This window comes from Macaca fascicularis, chromosome 4 (assembly GCF_037993035.2).
Source record: "Macaca fascicularis isolate 582-1 chromosome 4, T2T-MFA8v1.1".
NCBI classification, from domain to species: domain Eukaryota; kingdom Metazoa; phylum Chordata; class Mammalia; order Primates; family Cercopithecidae; genus Macaca; species Macaca fascicularis.
The window spans coordinates 94,929,873-94,949,551 of record NC_088378.1 but is presented as its reverse complement, the minus strand read 5'-3'; the positions used below and the strand labels follow the sequence as shown (position 1 = coordinate 94,949,551).

The window sequence follows — 19,679 nt, the reverse complement described above, 5'->3', positions numbered from 1 at the left end:
TTTTATCACAGGTAATAACAATTTTTAAGAACAATTTTAGATTTACAGAAAAAGTATGAACATAGTACAGAGTTCTTAGATACCACACACCCTGTTTGCCCTATTATTAACATCTTACATACATGTAGGATACAATTATTATAGTTAATAGACCAATATTGATACATTCTTACTGACTAAAGTTCCTTCTTTATTAAGATTTTTTTAGTTTCTAAAGTTTATTTTTTTGTTCCAAGATAGCTGCTGTATTTTATACATTTATATTGCATTTATTCATCTGTGCAGTAATGTCATAGAGCCATATCGTAAATGCTGTTTCTGTTTTAAGTAATATAGAATTTAGAGAAACAATAAATAAAATAAAGCTTTGCTACAATGAGCTTCATAAATTATTTTATGCACAAGTGTCACCTCAGAAAAAATAACTGTTTTTTTTTTTTTCCTGTTCTGTATTTAGCGGAACAGGTTCCTATAGAACCATACAACATCCCATTGTCCCAGGCCGAAGTCATACAGGAAGGGAGTGATGTTACTCTTGTTGCCTGGGGCACTCAGGTGAGTAGCATTGATCCCAACTGTTAAAACCTATGTTGTGCTTGGAAGCTCTCATTTTAAATCCTGATACATGAAAAATTGAAGACAATGTTTTCTTTATATTTCAGATTAAATCTGGTGCTACTGATGCTAATTTCTTTTTTCCCTCAACTTTATTGATGTGTAATTGACAAATGAAATTATATATATTCAAGGTATATATGTGATGATTTGATATATGCATACCTTGTGAAATGATTACCATAATCAAATTAATTAATGGATCCATCACCACACATAGTTACTATTTTGTGTGTGGGGGTGGGGGTGAGGACACTTCAGATCTATTGTTTGCGTTAGTCACTGTGCTGTATATTAGATCCTGAGAACTTCCTCATCTTATAACTGAAAGTCTGTGGTACTGATTTCTGAGTGAAGGTGAGATGTCTGTATATATTAAAATGTATACACATGTGGTGGCCATAAATATGTTATAACGATGTATTAATTAAAAACACATTTCTTTTGAAATATGTGTATACCCACATTACTTTTGCTGCAAATGGCTATAATCTTTTTCATTACATTTCCTGCCATCTCTCATGATTACTTTGCTGGCCATGTGTACCCATCCACTGGTCCAGACTCAAAATTCCATATCTGTCTTTTTTTCCAGTGACCCTCTCTACTGATCCACTTCATTTTCCCCCAGGCTTGTTGTCACTTTGCTCTACCTCCCAACTTTTTCTCTGGCCATGAACTCCTATCTCTTCCACTTTTCTTCTCTCTCCTTCTTTTAAAGATATGGTCAGTTTTTATTTTTCTGCATAAAGGAAATCCTTATTTTAGGAAATTTAGGGTAACACAATATAAAGAAGATAACAAAAATGGTTTTCAATATCAAAAGCTCCTACTCTCCTCTCCGTTTGATTTTTGGCATGGAGAGCTGCAGTCCTCATGGTTTCTCACCTTTAGTGGGGTAACTCTGCTGCTTGGTGAGTTGTATCCCATTGACAGTGTCCTTGGTGGGTGTGGCAAACCTCTTTGCTGTCCTTCTGTCCACTTTTTAATCCACATCTCTGTTACTGTCAGCTCATGACCTTACCTCTCTTTTTAATGGGTAAGTTAGGATGTATTAGGTATTAACTCACATAGCTTGCTCTTCCTTTTGCTTCAGATTCTTTCCTTCTTCCCTTTGTCTTGAAGAAGAGGTGTCTGGTTTACATAACAACCTCTGCAAATCGGTTTCAGACTGTGTTCCATTTTACCTTCCTTCTCCAAGACTGTAGTCTATTAGCTAGTCTCTCTCTCTCCTGCATCTTCAGTTTTCCATTTCTTGTTGCTCTTATTTAAAAAGTATGTCTCTCTTCACTATTTAAAGAATTCCTTTCCCCTTAAATCCCATTACACCTCCCTCCTTTTAACACTGAACTTGAACAACTGTTTTCTATTGTCTATATTTAATTTCTTAACTTCGTTATATTCTTGTACCTGTGAGTTCCATTCCCACTAATTTACTGTTTTTGTCAACATTACTGATCTTCTAGTTGTTTAAATTCAGCTCTTATTCCTGCTATGGTATATGATACTGGCTGCTATCCCTGTGAAATCTTCCTCTTAAGCTTCTGCAGTACACTGTCTCCTGGTTTTCTTTCTAGCTCTTTAACTGTTCTTTTTATCTCCTTTTTTTCTTTCCTTCCCTCCTTTTTCCCTCCCTCCCTCACTCCTTCCCTCTCTTTCCTTCCTTTCCTCTTCCTTCCTTTCCTCTTGGGCCATTTTTTCCTTAAATGTTAGTGATTTTTGCCCTTTACTTCTCCCTCTACATGCTTTCTACCTATTCGTTTGACTTCATTTACCTTCTGTGTGCCATCTTTGTAATCAGTGTCTGTGGTACTGACTTCTCTCTCTAAGCACCTCTTTCTGTTTTCTAGATATCTGTACTTAACTATTTTTGCAGAATATGGGATTCAACATATTTAAAACAAATTTATGAATTCTTCATGCAGATCAATTCCTGAGACTTTAAATACTATCTCTAATAGTGATGTCAGCATTCAACTAGTTTTTGAAGCTGGAACCTTTGTAGTCATTCTCTGCATATTTTTCTCTTTGTTTCAGGTTCATGTGATCCGGGAGGTAGCGTCCATGGCAAAAGAAAAGCTTGGAGTATCTTGTGAAGTCATTGATCTGAGGACTATAATACCTTGGGATGTGGACACAGTTTGTAAGGTATGAATATAATGGTGATAGAATGTCATTTCCCTGAAACCTTTGGTCAAATATGTTGTATATTTGCAAATCATTCTTTTGAAATTGTGAGCTACGTGAGCATTTTCAATTGATTTAAAAGTTTTAAATTTGCAGCATGAAAGAAAGTTGTATAAACAGCTTCATGCTCAAGGAAACAAATCGCTATAGAATTTATTTTTCCTCCTGTAGTTTTCTCTGTTTAAAATACTACAAAACGGGGTCCTTTATGCAGTCACCTTGGGTTAAGTTGTGTGAGTCATGGAGGATATCAAGGATGCCGAAGGCACCTGTGTTTTTGACTTCTTATTAGTTATGGTTCAATTAGCTAGGTTTAATTTCATCAGGTAGATTAAGTGATTTGGCTGAATTTTCATTTATCTTCTCTCCAAAAGTTATGGGGATGGATTTTTTTTTTTTTTTTAAATAACTCTGTATATAGTCTTAATACTGTGGGTTACAGTCTAAGGGTTGTGTGGAGATTCTGGCTGCTCTAACGTACAGTTTCTATCTAAGTAGTCTCATGACCTTTGGCCTGATTACATTGGTCTTCTTTTTACTATTAAGATTTACATAGCCAGTTCCCTCTTAAGAATATAGTTTAGTTCTCATTTACCTCTTTATATCCAGTGTCTTTCACACCAATGTCAAGATAATTTAAGAAGCATCTATTTTCATATTGATACAAAGAGGGTTAAGCACTCTTTTTGTAATAGTCTTATCAATTAAGACTAGCTACATGTATTGTAAATTATATGTACCTAGTCTTAATAGATAAGTACAATAGATATATGTACAATTAATAGGTACATGTACAATTACATGTAAAATTGTGGGAAACAATGACATGTATTATTTTTTCTTGATTTACTGCTATAGTCATAAGACATAGGGCATTTTATATTTACTACTTTTAAGAGCTTTGGCATTCTCATAGCTTTTACAGGCTATTTCTTGGGTTAGTTACATGAAAATAACGTGCAGATACTACTGCTGTAAAAGTGTAGCCTGGGATGTTTTTAGGTGAAAAGTGTTTTATAATTTAGTAGAAGATGTAAGATTTGTTATAGTAACAAAGTTCTGAAGACTCACTTGACACCATCTAAACACTTGACATGCTTACAAATGGTTTCAACAATACCCTGAGCCATTCTATTTGTAGTTGCTGTAATTAAGAGCAATATTTCAGACTGAGTTATTCATAGCTTCATGAAAATAATTTAATGCTTTTTGCAGGCATTTTCAAATCAAGTCAGATACCGGGTTTTCTTTCAAATGCCAAATGTTCCAAATTATAGTTAAACTAGAGTTGGCTTCTTGTTTGCAACATGTATCCACCACTTATCCTGGGGTTTGTATTTTTAGTGTAGATGGTGGTTTTACATGGGGATATGATGTTTTGTCATGGTGCAGTGTGGGGGGCATTTACATATGGTCAGAGCAAGCACTTTTAGAACTTTATTTACATATATATATATAACCTTAACATTCAAAAAGCATTTTTGTAGCAGCTTATGGTAAATAGCACATGTATACTAATACTTCATTTTGGCAACCGTGGAAGCAAAGAGAGGAGAGGTAGGGGAAGAAAGAAGGGTGAAGTTGTTTATATTTACATCGATATCGGTTTGCTTTTGCATCACTGTATTAAATCTACTGGTTGCATCTTTATCTTATCCTAGAATGCAGATCCATTTTCCTTAGGGCTCTATCCTACTGGGAAAGATGAAAAAGGAGACAAGCGATCTCTACTGAATGAGAAAGTGATGCATCAGACCTCTGACTTATTAGCATCATTATTTTGTTTTGTTTTGGGATGCTTTCGTCCGGTTGTGACAGTGAAAGCCAGCTTCTTGATTGCTTTGGATCTATTGGAGACTTTCTTCATTGCTGATGATGGTACCGCTCCTGTTTTCTTTTGATGTATCAAAAGAGGTAAAATTTTGGTACTTAGCTTTTTCCTCCTAGGATTTAGAGATGATTTTAAAGAAGAGGGCCCTATAACCAAATATTTATATTGAAAATGAGGGTTTTTTTTCCCCCCAGAGTGAAGCTTTTTAAATTCATCTTGATAAATTCTATAGTAACCAAAATTTGTGTTATAATCTCTTTTAGTTAGGTGTGTTTTATCAGTTGTTTTTGTCTTATGACTCATTAGATCCTTCAGTTTTATTCATTATGTGTCAGCTAAACCCCAATATATATCTTTTGGAATGCCTAATCGAGAAAAGAAAGCATATTAAAAGCAAAAATGATTTGTTGAACACATATATTAACATACTCTACACACTAAAATGACTCTGGGACACTTGAGGAATTCATACTTCTTGCTTAATCCTTGATGCATGGTTTGGAAGTTATAAAACAACATAAGTAGTTACTCAGGGATAGAGAAAGGAGCAGAGTCTTTGACTGTTGCTCAAGGGAGTTACAAAATTAGAGACTTAAATGGGCCTAGAAACCACAGTTAGTTTTTCTACTCAATGCTGACCCTGATATTAAAAAGCTAAGCTGGAGACTTCTGAAAAGCACAGTAGAAAATTCTTGAGTTTAGAGGTGCTTAAGAGACAGATACCTACCCTGTGCCATGGGGGTGTGTGTGTGTGTGTGTGTGTGTGTGTGTGTGTGTGGAAGTGGATTGGCTTAAGAGAATCAGCTGTGTGAGTTCAAAGCCCTGAAATGAATGGCACATTGAAACTGATGGCCTATAACTGCTTTTTAGTTGGCTACACTTGCTATTTGGTCTCAACCAGGTGTGTAGAATCCAGATGTATAGAACTCATTTTGTGGGGCTGTAGTGACAAAATTGAAATTTTGAGGGGATTTAGACACATACTTTAACTTTCTCTCAAAATATTTGCCAAATTCTAAAGGTGTACATGGTGAAAGGTAAGTAGAAAATATCTGGAAAGTGAAGCTATCACTTGATAATGAAGTGACAAAGACTAATCATACTCTCAACTGAAAGCCATGGAGAGTTAGGTCTTACAATTAGAAGCAAACCAGATGTAGACCAGGTCATCTCAAACCCACAAGACAGCCTCTACCCCTTTGAGTTTTTTACTGAATTATGTACTTTTACTCTATCTGCCCAGCAGAGCAAGGAGTCAATCCTCTCATTATCTGGAACTTCTATAAACCAGCATTCAATAAAAAACTATTAAGTAGATGAAGAGACAGGAGTATTTGATCAATAACAAAGAGGAAACAAATAATAAAAAGCAGAAACACAGCTGATCCAGATATTGGAGTTAGCAGACAAGGACGTCTTGATTGTTATGCTTAGGAACACAGAGAAAATAAGGAACAAAAGAGGTAAGAGGGTAGAGAATTACCTAGAAAATTGGGTGTGTGCGTGTGTACATGTACGTATATGGATCAAGTAAACTTTGTGGAGCCACCAAAAAAATATGTATCTGACAATAAGAACTCAATGAATAGGCTTATAACATATTGGACTCAGTAGATGATAGCAATAATGAACTGGAAGGCTAGTTAATAGAAAATGTCCACATTGAAGCACAAGTCAGAAAAGAGGATAAAGCACATTTGAGATCTGGTCAAAAGATGTCTTATATACAATTTGAATTCCAGAAAAAGAAAAGAGAGAAAATCAGCAACAATATCTAAAAAAAAAATTTCTCATGAAAGTTTCAGAACATCATTACACAAGCTTTGTTAACGTTTAAGAAGATTATATTCAAAGAAAACCACACCTGGTATGCATAATGGCATGACATCTTAAATTGCTGACTATGCTAGCCTACAATTCTATACTTAGTGAAAATATCTTTTTAAAATTAAGATAAAAAAATAGTTTAAGCAAACAGAAATTGAGAGAATTTATCACTAGCAGGCTCTCACTAAAAGAAGGTACTGCAAGGGAGCTCCCTTTGGCAGAAGGAAAATGATCCTAAAAGAAAATATGGAAGAGAGCATACACTGTAGCTCAGGATTGATTGTCCAAAACAGTACTGATAATTTTCTGTGAAAGTTTAAGTTTAGTGAAGTTGAAGTTAAATATATGGAATTGAAATGTAAGACAATAAAAACACAAAAGCCAGGGGGTCTTACATGGAGTTAAAATATTCTATTGTTCTAGGATTATTATGAAGTGTAATGTTCTAATTAGGTTTTAATTAAGGATACAAATTTTAATCTCCAGTGTAACAACTGAAATAACAGCGAAAGAATGCATAGCTAGCAAGTTAATAAGAGAACTATAAATTAATAAAAATATTTGGTTAATCCAAAATAAAGAAATAAGTATAAAAAATGGATGGGTCAATAGATAACAGATGATAAGATGATATAAACCCAAATATAGAAGTAATTAAATACAAAAAGATTAAATAAACCTAGTAAAAGTCTAAAGATCCTCAGACTTCATGAAAAACAACTACCACCACCACATGTAGCTTAAAAAAAGACATACTTTAAATGTAAGGACATCAAAATGTTGAAAATGAAAGGATGGAAAAAGAAAGTTGGTGTAGATATACCAATTTCAAATAAAGCATTAAGGCAAAAAGGACTACTAGAAATGAAGAAGAACATTTCACAATGCCAAAGGGACCAGTCCACCATGAAAATATAATAATCCTAAGTCTGTTTCATCCTTAATAACATAGTTTGAAAATAAATAAAGCAATAGACCAAACAAAGAAAACAGAAGAGGTATGAACATGTTCACAGTTACAGCAGGAGACTTTAAGACATCCCTCTTAGCCGGGCGCGGTGGCTCAAGCCTGTAATCCCAGCACTTTGGGAGGCCGAGACGGGCGGATCACGAGGTCAGGAGATCGAGACCATCCTGGTTAACACCGTGAAACCCCGTCTCTACTAAAAAATACAAAAAAAACTAGCCGGGCGAGGTGGCGGGCGCCTGTAGTCCCAGCTACTCGGGAGGCTGAGGCAGGAGAATGGCGTAAACCTGGGAGGCGGAGCTTGCAGTGAGCTGAGACCCGGCCACTGCACTCCAACCTGGGCGACAGAGCGAGACTCCGTCTCAAAAAAAAAAAAAAAAAAAAAAAGACATCCCTCTTAAATCTTACTTAATCAAACAGACAAAATCTTGTTAAGTGTATAGAAGATCTGAACAAAACAATTTGTAAAGTTGTCCTAATTGCGCACCAAACTATCAATAGAATATGTAGCATTTGTCAAAATTGGCCAAATGCTGGGGCATAAATAATAACCTTAAAAAATTCCAAAAGCTTGGAATCATTGAGATTATGTTCTCTAACAATAGTGGAATTCAGTTAGAAATCAAGTGAAAGAAAAGGACAACTAGAAAAGCCTCAACTTTCTATGAATTAAATACCTTGCTTCTAAATAACCATGGATTACAGAAGAAACTCAAAAATTAGAGAAGAGACTGAACTGAATGATTAAGGTACATTATATCAAAAGTTTCAAGAACCAGCTTAAGCCATGCTCAGAGGAGACTTTATACCTGTAAATATATAAATTTAGGAAATAGGAATAAGAATTAAAAAAATTAATGATCTGAATTTCCATCTCCAGAAAGAAAATCAAACCTAGAAAAAGTGGAAGAAATGAAGTAATCAAGAGCAGAAATTACTGAAATTGAGTCTGTAGAGAAATTTAATAAAGTAAAATTTAGATCTTCGGTTTACAGGCATGAGCTACTGCGCCTGGCGTAAAATTTAGATCTTTGAAGAGATTAATGTAATTGATAAACTTTTAACTAATGGAAAAACTAGGGTGCAAACAAATGACAAATGTTTGTTTGTATGATGAAGAGCTCACAGACGGTGGTAAGATAAAGAGGATGTTATGAATAATTTTACAAATAAGTTTTGAGTAAAGTTGACAATTTCCTGGAAAAATGTAAGTCATTCAACATTGATACAAGAGGAATTAGAAAATCTGAAGAGTCATGATCTGTTAAAAAATTAAATGTAATGTTATTACCTCTCATACAGAGAAAACCCCAGGCCCAAATGGCTTTATTCGTGAATTCTTTAAAATATAGTCCTTGTGCAAACCCTTACGGAGAGTGGAATCAAAGAGAAAACTTTCAAATTCTTTTTATAAGGCCCGCATAATCTTAATATCAAACCTATTTAGGACAGTATAAGAAAGGAAAATTATAGACAACTTTTAAAATAAATGTAGATCACATAGATAATGTTCATAAATATTCACAAAGCGGTTGATACAATTCCTCATATTAACAGAAAAGAGGAAAGAAAACCTGATTACCCTGATAATGCAAGAGAAGTATTTATTAAAATTCAATATTTATTCATGATTAAAATTTCATAGCAACCTAGAAATGGAAGGTAATTATCTTACTCTGGCAAAGAGTAGTTGCAAAATGCCTGCAGCAAAAATTATGATTCCTGGTGAAATTTTGACAGCTTTCCTCTTGATGTTGGGACAAGCTAGGGAAAAATTTACTGATACGTATGTCAGAACTTTATACAGAAAATCACAAAATATTATTCAGGAAAATTAAAGGCCCATAAAATGAAGCATATAGCATGTTAGTGGATTGTAAGGCCAAGAAGAGCCAGAGCAATCTTGAAGAAGAACAAAACTGGGAGACTTCATTATCAAATGTTGAGATGTGTTATTAGGGCTGTAGTAATTATAACATTATATAGGTATAAAAATACACAAATAGACCAATGGAATAAAATAAGAGTCCAGAAACAGACCTGCTGGTTATCAGATTCAGGACAAAGGTGACTTTGCAATTTTGAGAGGAAAAGGTAGTTTTTTCAATAGAGGATGTTGATTCATTTGGGTACTGTGAAAAATAATTGTATTAACTCTTACCACACAAACATCAATTACAGCTGAGTTGCAGATCTAATCATGAAAGAAAAAATAATGCTCTTGTGAGAAAGCATAGGTGAATATGTTCATGTGATCTTGTGCACTCATAAAACACTAACATTAAAAAAAGGCTGATAACATTTTGCTTCATTACAATTAAGAAAATTTATTCATCCAAAGGGCTCCAATAAGAGAGTAAATAGATAATCTACAGATTTGGAGAAACTCAAGGAAACTCACATCTGGAAATATAAAGTACTTATACAATCAAAAAGAAAGACCAATATCCAATAGAAATATGAGTGAAAGTCTTGAAAAGGTACATTAAGTGTTGGCAAGAATATGGAGCAATCCAACTCTCATAGACTATTGTTGGTAATATAAATTTGTACAACCATTTTGGAAAATTGTTTGGCAATATCTACCTGAACCCTATAACCTAGCAATTCCAATCCTGTATGTGTGTATATGAAGAAATATACAAAAAAAAGAATACAGAAGTGTTCATAGGAACATTATTTCTAGTAGCCCCACACTGTAACCTGCTGAAGTACTCATCAACTAGAGAATGGATCAATAATAAGTAAATATAATATTGTTCAGTGATGAGAATAAATGAACTAAAAATGTAATGGAATAATGTGTATTCATCTCACAAACACAAAGACACCAGTAAGTACATACTGAATGATTTCTTGTATATAAAGGTAAAAAATAGACAAAACTAATTGATGGTGTTAGAAGTCAGGCTAGTGATTATCATGAGAGTGGTTAATAATTGGAAGAGTATGTAAGGGCTATGGGTTGCTGGTAAGTTTCTTGTTCTGAGTGCTGATTATCCAGGTTAAAGTTTTGAAAATTGAGCAGAACAGTCATTTGGCGCACCATTTTTGTATATATGTTAAACTTGAACAAAAAGTTTTTTTTAAAATAAAAAGAAGCACTATCTTCTGTTTCATTCATTTCCTTTACTTCACATTATAGTGAGCCCTTTTATGGACTCAGGGAGAGCCTTGGTGTCCTTAGCCAGGAAGAGATTCCTTTTATCATGCAGCACTGTCCACACCCTTCCTTCAGTTTCTCCCTGCATCTCAGCTCAGCTGTCATGCTGATGTGAAACAGGAGCTCATAAGTAGGGCTGTTCTCTCCCAAGCCTTCCCAGGAGTAAGAACAGTGGTTAAGGTTATGGGCTTTAATGGACTTTCCTGCTGACATGCAGACCGCATTCAAAATGAGTTAAAAAGTGAGCTGCACTGTTAACAAAGCAGTGGCCAGGCCGAATAGCTTTTGAGGTGCTGTCAAGCTTGAAAGGAAGATTTTTCTTAAATAAGGAGGAATTCAGAGAAGCTGCCTTCAAAAATAAGAACTTGATTTTGGCAGGAGAATGAACAAAAGGCTTTGAAAGAAACTCAGATTCTCAAGCATCATTGTCATTTAACCTAGAATCAACTACATAACAACACTGCAAAAAAGTATTGAAGCACAATCATTTACAAGGTCTAGGTGATTTTTACATATCTATAGAGAAGAAAAAACTGACACTTATAATTCTGACATGTCTAAACTCTACCTGAAGATTAAATTATGCTGATCATTAAAATGTATAAGACTTTGCCTTTATACCATACAGTCTTTTTAATTTATCTTTTTCTGGTGTGTCCTGCCTCCCAGATTAAATTACAAAGCATATCCTGCTGGCTTTGCCTACATAATATCTCCAAAATCTGACCACTGCTTGATCCTGCTCCAGACCACTAGCATTTCTCACCTGGGTTTTGGCCATAGCCGCCTAACAACTGTCTTGCACTTCTGACCTTTCCTTGCCATAGGTAGAGTTGATACTTTTAATCTGAGTCATATCATATTCCTTCTACTCTCAAAAGGCCTCAGTGATTTCCCATTGAGAGGGAAGTCAAATTCCTTACCATGGCCTACAAGAATTTACCCGATTTAATCGCATTCCACATCCCACCACCCATCCACCCTTTAGAAAATGTTCTTTACCCAGATACTCCCTTCATTCTTTCTGTTACTTTGTCGGGAGAACCTACCCCCAATATTTCAATGTGGGTTCTTTCTATTTTCCATAAGTGTCAGCTGGCTGAGAAATAAAGAGAAAGAGTACAAAGAGAGGAATTTTACAGCTGGGCCGCTGTGGGCGACATCATGTATTGGTAGGACTGTGTTGCCCAACTGAGCCTCAAATCAGCAAGTTTTTTATTAAGGGTTTCAAAAAGGGAGGGGGTGTAAAACAGGGAGTAGGTACAAAGATCACATGCTTCAAAAGGCAAAAAGCAGAACTACTAATAAGAGTCTAACAAAGATCACATATTTCTGAGGGAACAGGACAAAGGGAAAAAAATAGAACCACTGATAAGGGTCCAACAACGATCACAAGGCAAAGGGCAAGAGCAGAACTACTGATAAGGGTCTATGTTCAGTGGTGCACATATTGTCTTGATAAACATCTTAAACAACAGAAAACAGGGTTTGAGAGCAGAGAACCGGTCTGACCACAAATTTACCAGGGCGGAGTTTTCCCCCACCCTTATAAGCCTGAGGGTACTGCAGGAGACCAGGGTAAATCTCAGTACTTATCTCAACCACATAAGACAGACCCTCCCAGAGAGGCCGTTTATAGACTTCCCCCCAAGGAATGCATTCCTTTCCCAGGTTATTGATATTAATATTCCTTGCTAGGAAAAGAATTTAGCGATATCTCTCCTACTTGCACGCCCGTTTATAGGCTATCTTCAAGCAGAAAAATATGGCTCTTTTTGCCCAACCCCGCAGGCAGTCAGACCTTATGGTTGTTTTCCTTTGTTCCCTTAAAGTTGCTATTATTCTGTTCTTTATCTGGTGCACTGATTTCATATTGTTCAAACACATGGTTTACAATCAATTTGTACAGTTAACACAATTATCACAGTGGTCCTGAGGTGACATATATCCTCAGCTTACGAAGATAACAGGATTAAGAGATTAAAGATTGGTGTAAGAAATTATAAAATATTATTTGTGAACTGATAAATGTCCATGAAATCTTCACAATTTATGTTCCTCTGCTGTGGCTCCAGCCAGTCCCTCCATTCGGGGTCCCTCACTTCCCGCAACATCGTTCTGTTAGGCACTACTCAAATACCGGCCTTCCCTCCCTCTCACTCTCTGCCCAAAGCAATCTCCTACCTTTTTGAAGTTCTTGGGAAGTGTTTTTGTTTTTGTTTTTGTTTTTAAACAAAATTAGGAAATGTTAGAGAAAAGATCTTCATTTCTGTTCCCTCCATTGTTCTCTCCAGCTCTTTCTCCTGCTTTCCCTTCCCTTTCTCTTTTAAACATTCCTTAACCAGCTTATTTGATGCTGAATCCCATCAAGACTTCCTTTCACCTTTTCCTTCTTTCCTCCTCTCTGTAGTGATTAGCATGAGCTAAAATGTTATGTACTCTTGTTATTTACATTGTTGATCTTTCTTCCAAGTTCTATGACAGCAGAGATTTTTGTCTTTGGTTCAAAAATTCCCAGTACCTGCAACAATGACTGTCATAGGATTGATGCTCAATAAATACTTGCTGAAAAGTTAAAAATATTAGCAAGAGAAAGCTTAACAATGCTATGAAAACAGTTGTAATATTAAAATGTTTTCAATTTGGTGCTTTTCTTATTCTTGGTGCTCATAAAAAAGTTTAAAAAGTAACTTTAGAACAGTATTCTATGAATAAATACATTAGTTTATTCTAAATTGAAATATTTATTTAAAAGTTTTAAGTTTTGCTTTGACCTTGCATTTGATTTTTCTTAATGGTTGTCTGTGTTTCATAATGGCATACAGAAATTATTTATTTGAATTCTTATTAGAATAGGACCAATTTATCTACTTTGAAAGGCAGAGTGAAATTGACTGTACAGTAAACTTCAGCTATGCTTAATTTCTAAGAAATGAGTTTTATGGATAATTACATTTTCTGAATAGATGGGAGTTACTATTTGTGTAGCAGCTTTTAAAACTGTGTCTGTCCTGTTGAATTTCATAGCCATCGCAGACACTGTGCACTGCTTTAGATGAGGGTTCTTCTCTGTTCAAATACACCCTCTTACAAGATACTGTCTCCCAGTCTTCCCCCCCCGCCCCCAACTCTCTGCCCAAAGTAATCTCCTGCCTTTTTGAAGTTCTTGGGAAGTTTTTTTTTTTTAAACAAAATTAGGAAATGATAGAGAAAAGATCTTCATTTCTGTTCCCTCCATTTTTCGCTCCAGCTCCTTCTCCTGCTTTCCCTTTCCTTTCTCTTTTAAACATATGTTATGTAGTAGAAGATGAAGATGTACTCATAGAAATGAATAGATGTTCTTTGAGTATATATTGGGCATCTCTAGTCTCAAGATACTTTAGGGGTAGGCTATCATAGGAGCAGGACAAGGCCTTAGGGGAAAGGAGATAGAAGTAATTCAGCTGTGGCATGAGGGAGTGACTGTAGCTGGGAGGGAAGGCTCAGTGTCCTTAGATTTAGCATTCTTTCTTCCCATCCTTTCACCTCAGTTATTTCCATTCTTGCTACAGAAGACTTCATTGGGGGAACTGGCTAATAGCAAGACAGACACTAAGGCTGGCAGGGTTAGAGGGAATGGAGAGGATCAGGGAGCAGAGGTCTTCAGCAGAAAAGGAAAGGGAAATTGTAGAACTGGAATGGGGAAAGAGTTCAACCTTAGTAATTGGATGAAGGACCAAGTTTGTTTACTCTTTGCATTTGCACCTGGGTGTTAATCACTAAGTATTTGGGAATGGTGCAAAACATGTTCTGAAGACCTATAGATTAAATTAGAAATTTAATTCTAATTTGTTAGCTTTAAATTTTTAAAAAAATTTTCTTGGGGTTAATTTAGACTACTATAAATTTCATTTTTTATTAAGATTACTAACACTATCAAGATAATATTTAGGGTCTGTATTTTGTACTGAATAGCTTTAAATTGGTTTTTTGGAGAAGTTGAAGAATTTGTCTTTAGAGAATCTCTATATTTAAGTATTACCAGTTAAAATATACATTTTAAAAATTGATTACTCGGACTTAAGTGAATAATTCCGTGACTGAATACTAGCTATTTGCTTGAGGCTGTGTTTGTTTGAGAGGAGCAGAGTGGGACAGAGAGTGAGCTAATGAAAACAAGAACATTCTCATACAGTTGAGGGGTTGGGATGGAAAGGGGAGCTAGTAACTACCTATAACCACTAGAGGCCTCTCTTAGGCCAAGTTTCATGGTTAATAGCACTAGGTTTCCACAGTGGGGCCTGGCTCTGCCATTGTAAATTAAACATATGTTATAATTCTGAATAAATAGTATGACAGTAGCTTTATTCTAGGGCATCATTATAATATTACCTAAATGTTTTAGCTTATATATCAGAATAACTGATGATCTCTTGAATTGAAAACAACAAATTAGAAATATTTTCTCTCTCCTTTTTGTCTAAACCTGTAGTTAAAAACATAATCAAAGACTATTGCTAGGTAAAATTATATGTCTTCTTGACAGTACAAGGACATATGCGTTTAAAATTATTCTTGTTACATGTTTAATTGTTGAGGGTAGTTTATATTTCTCATGGTAGACTATAATATAGTCATTTTAAGTCATATGTTAAAAATTGTGTGTATTTCTTTCATGCTTATAATAAGCCTCTAATATAAAAAAAACCTATTTAAGAAATGATTCAAAAATCTTTTAGACTTAAATGCTTTTCCTTAGGAGTAGGGAGAAACGGTCTCATTTTGAGTTTGGAATTATTTTGGATACGGTTTGACCTTGCAGAGAAAGCAGGTAGGGCGGTGCCCTCCTCTCAGATGAGAATAGTTTGTTTTTCTGTTCCAAAACAGGATGGCTGACAATTTGAAAGTTGATCCCTCTTGCCAAGTCATTCTTCCTGTGGGATTTTCTTTGTCATGATCACAACTAGTTAGTTTTTGTACTTATTGGAACAAGTTCTAGGCTGTTGGATGCTATTGGGATGTGGCTACTACATTGATTATCCTGCCTGACGGCCCTTGGCCACTTCCATTAAGTCCCATGAGGGCAGGGAATTTTGTATATTTTGTTCATTGCTATATTCGCAAGCGTCTTGAAGAGTTTAGAATATAGTAGATGCTCAGTAAATATTTGTTGAACCATCTGAAAAATAACATGTGGCATTCAGTTTTTCAGTGAAAGAAATTAAAGAAGGAACTGGTAAATCCTCTAGGAAGAAAATACACTATTATCAGTCATGCCATGGGGTCTATTTTTATTATGATTTACATCTTAGGTAAATTTTAAAGAAGATTAAAATAATAACTATGGGTTCTGACCTAATGTTGTGTGTGTATATATATGTGTATTTTTTTTTTTTTTTTGAGACGGAGTCTTGCTCTGTCGCCAGTCTAAAGTGCAGTGGCGCCATCTTGACTCACTGCAATCTCCGCCTCCCGGGTTCAAGTGATTCTCCTGCCTCAGCGTCCCAAGTAACTGGAACCACAGGCATGCACCACCATGCCTGGCTAATTTTTTGTAGTTGAGTAGAGACGGGGTTTCACCATGTTGGCCAGGATGGTCTCGATCTCCTGACCTTGTAATCTGCCCACCTCAGCCTCCCAAAGTGCTGGTATTACAGGCGTGAGCCACCGCGCCCAACCAATATATCTTACATAATAGGACTTAGTTCCTGGTAAATGGTAAATTAAGAAAGTTAAAACTACTTATGTTATGCATGTTTCCTTTTGTATTTAAACAGTTCTTCTAATTAGACATCAGTGTCATTATTTTATAGGGAAGAAAACTGAGCTTTGGGGAAGGTGGAGCAGCTAACAGCCAGTGAGGGACAGCACTGGCTTCAACCCAGGTTGCTGGATGATAAAAATTATCACTTGAGAGTTTGCTGATCAAATGCTTCTAAGTGTCAACTTGCAACATATTTTATCACGTCAGGAATTTTCTTTCACATTTGCCCACCTTTATATTATAAACATATGTGTTTTACAGGTGGGCAAATGTGACCTGTATACACCTTGTAAATCACTACCATATTTTCTTTCATGTAACATTATTTTTTTCACTTCCACATGGAACTGGAGAAAGCAAGATTAAATTATATAATTATATTGTTCCATTTCACATCCCACTTGATGTGTTTTTGGTGTCCTCTTATACACTTAAATTATTTGAGTTTGACTCAAGATTTTCATTTCGTTTAAACTGTTTGCTTTCACTGTTACGAATAGCAGTGAAAAGAAAGAAATCCATTACCTCATTTCATAATGAAAAAAGATTATAGGTACATTATGTTCTTAGTTTAACATTTTAGGTATAATATAAGAAATCTGAATGTGTTGACTTTCTGTTCTTTGATGGCCATTTAACTCTCTCCCATTAAACTGGTACATTTTTTTACGAAATTGTATTTATTCTGTAATCGTTAAGAATTTCTTATTATAACACCCTGGCTTTGAAGTGCTGAGCGGTGATAATTTAACTTAAAAAGTTACTGAAACTGTGATGTACAAAGGTTTAACAAAAGGATATTACTTTTCTAGTTTATCTATTCCAAACCTGGGGCCAGCCATGGTGGCTCACTCCTGTAATCCCAGCACTTTGGGAGCCTGAGGTGGGTGGATCACCTGAGGTCAGGAGTTTGAGACCAGCCTGACCAACATGGTGAAACTCCACCTCTACTAAAAATACAAAAATTGCTGGACATGGTGGCTGGCGCCTATAATCCCAGCTATTCAGGAGACTGAGGCAGGAGAATCACTTGAACCTAGGAGGCAAAGGTTGCAGTGAGCCCCGAGATTGTGCCATTGTACTCCAGCCTGGGCAGCAAGAGGGAAACTCGATCTCAAAAAAAAAAAAAAAAAAAAAAAAAAAAGAAAAAAAAAAAAAAACTGAGGCTACTGACTCTTACCAGTCATGAATAGTCAATCTTTCCAAACACATATACTCTCAGTGCTTTAATTTTTTTTTTCTTCTAGGAACTTGGTTTGTTTCTTTACATGTTTATATTTTCTTTTATGTGTTTAATTAAGTTATATAGTTTCTTACATAACTATGTCACATCTCAAGTTTATTTTTTAATATTCTACATTTGACGTTGTGATTGTATCATTACAGTTTTTTTCTGTATTTCCCTTTCCTTTTTCTTTTTTGAGTGTGGCAGAAGAGATTTAAAAATTCCAGTAATCCATTAACATAGCACTAAAACACACAGTACAGTAGAGCTTATAATGCAAAGTATCATCTTCCTTCCCTGTCCCTACACCCTAAACACAGCCATTCTTAACCATTTCTGTATTTTATTCTTCTGAAGGCCACTTTCATATCTCTAGCAATACATTGCACAGATATTTCTGCTATAATGCAGTATATACATTTCTGCAGAGTAAATTGGATTCTCCATGCATGCTCACTAAAAATAACAGTGTTTATGGAAAAAAAACAGTGCGTGTAGCAAACCACTTAAAACAACTTGGTAACTAGAGCGAAGAAGGGTTTTTAACCAGAGTCAGGAAGGATTGAGCCTGTTGAGTTATGGAGTTCAGGGCAAATGCATCAAAGTTGGGGAGAAAGATGTAATAAACACTTCTAAATCAGAGCAGATGGGCCAGCTTGAGCCAAGAGACATAGTGTATGGTACTATATTTCTCTGAGGCTTGAGTCAGCGCTGTGGCTCTGCTTTGCGTTTTGCTTTGTTCCTAAGTGGCATAAAACAATGTGCTGGGGCAGATTGCACATATGCCAACATAACTAGGTTGGTTGCCACCACTTCTCACTGGAAACACATTTCATACTTGTGCCAGGAAAATGGACTTTTCCTTGCTCAGTCCATTGCCTCATGTGTTTCACTGCTGAGTTAGGTTTCGTCGGTGGAGCCTGGGTCATGTCTTTATCTTGGCTATAATGGAGGCTGGAAAACATAGTTTTTTTATATTCTACCTTGGGAAAGTGGAATTCATAATAAGGATAACTATCAAAATGTAGAGAATATGTTAAAAACTTTTAGATTATTCAGGATTCAGAAGTCCACCACGCACACATGCACTCACGCACACGCATGCATGTAGGTGTATACACACACACGTATATGTGTGTGTCAATGTCCGTAACTTTTGATTTATAAATTTTAACATAATTTATCCACCACTATGACACATAACAGTTTAGTGGGCTGGTATTCCCTAATGTCTTCATCTCATATTTCCTCAGTTTTGAGTTATGATATTACGTGTATTTTATTTTTTCTACTGATTACCTCTTGATTTTAATTTATTTCAATTTCTGTATCTTATTCCATTAACTTTTCTTAGAATCTTTTGACCTCTCACTGTGTAAGAAGATGATGTTAATGCCCTCTACTCCTATATCCACTACTCTTTCCTCCCTTTCAATTCTCATTTTCTGTCAGCTGATTATTTTTACATTGCCAAGACTGATAACATTACATTGTTTTATAACCGAAATGAAATAATTAAAGCTTCCAACTTTTGTCTATAGGTTCATTTTAAAAGTTGAAAAGCACACACTGTTAATATTATGATGACAAATATTTTTCACCACTGATGGGGGTAAGATTTTATTTTTTTTCACTTGAGGTCCAGTGCTTCATTTTTGGGACCCTAAAGGGAGATTCTCTTGGCATCTAGATCAAATGGTTTGCCTTTTTAAATAGTACATTAACTGTTCAATGTCTTGCCACATTCCGAATGTTTCATATTTGGGCCATGGCATTCTTTTAGATCTTTTTGGATTTTTTAGTTTTAATTACCTTTCATTTTCTCTTTGAAAAATCAAGACAAGCCTTTAAAATATCTTGAAGATCACTCATACTCTTTTTTGGAATTTACTCTTTTTTTTTTTGAGACAGGGTCTCGCTCTTGTCACCCAGGCTGGAGTGCATGGTGTGATCTCAGCTCACTGCAACCTCTGCCTCCTGGGTTCAAACTATTATCCTGCCTCAGACTTCCAGGTAGCTGGGATTACAGGCATACACCACCATGCCCGGCTAATTTTCTATTTTTAGTAGAGACGGGATTTCACCATGTTGATCAGTCTGGTCTCAAACGCCTCACTTCGG

General features: G+C 35.6%; 1 protein-coding gene across 3 annotated transcripts in view; it reads left to right on the top strand.

Moving 5' to 3' along the window:
- The window catches only part of BCKDHB (branched chain keto acid dehydrogenase E1 subunit beta), a 244,674-nt gene that overhangs the window by 92,228 nt on the left and 132,767 nt on the right, over window positions 1–19,679 (top strand). For all 3 annotated transcript variants that reach the window (XM_065543803.1, XM_065543802.1, XM_005552488.4), the window contains exons 7-8: window positions 458–555; window positions 2,653–2,763. In XM_065543803.1, the coding sequence (XP_065399875.1) occupies window positions 458–555; window positions 2,653–2,763 (209 nt within the window). The remainder of the gene's footprint in view (window positions 1–457; window positions 556–2,652; window positions 2,764–19,679) is intronic.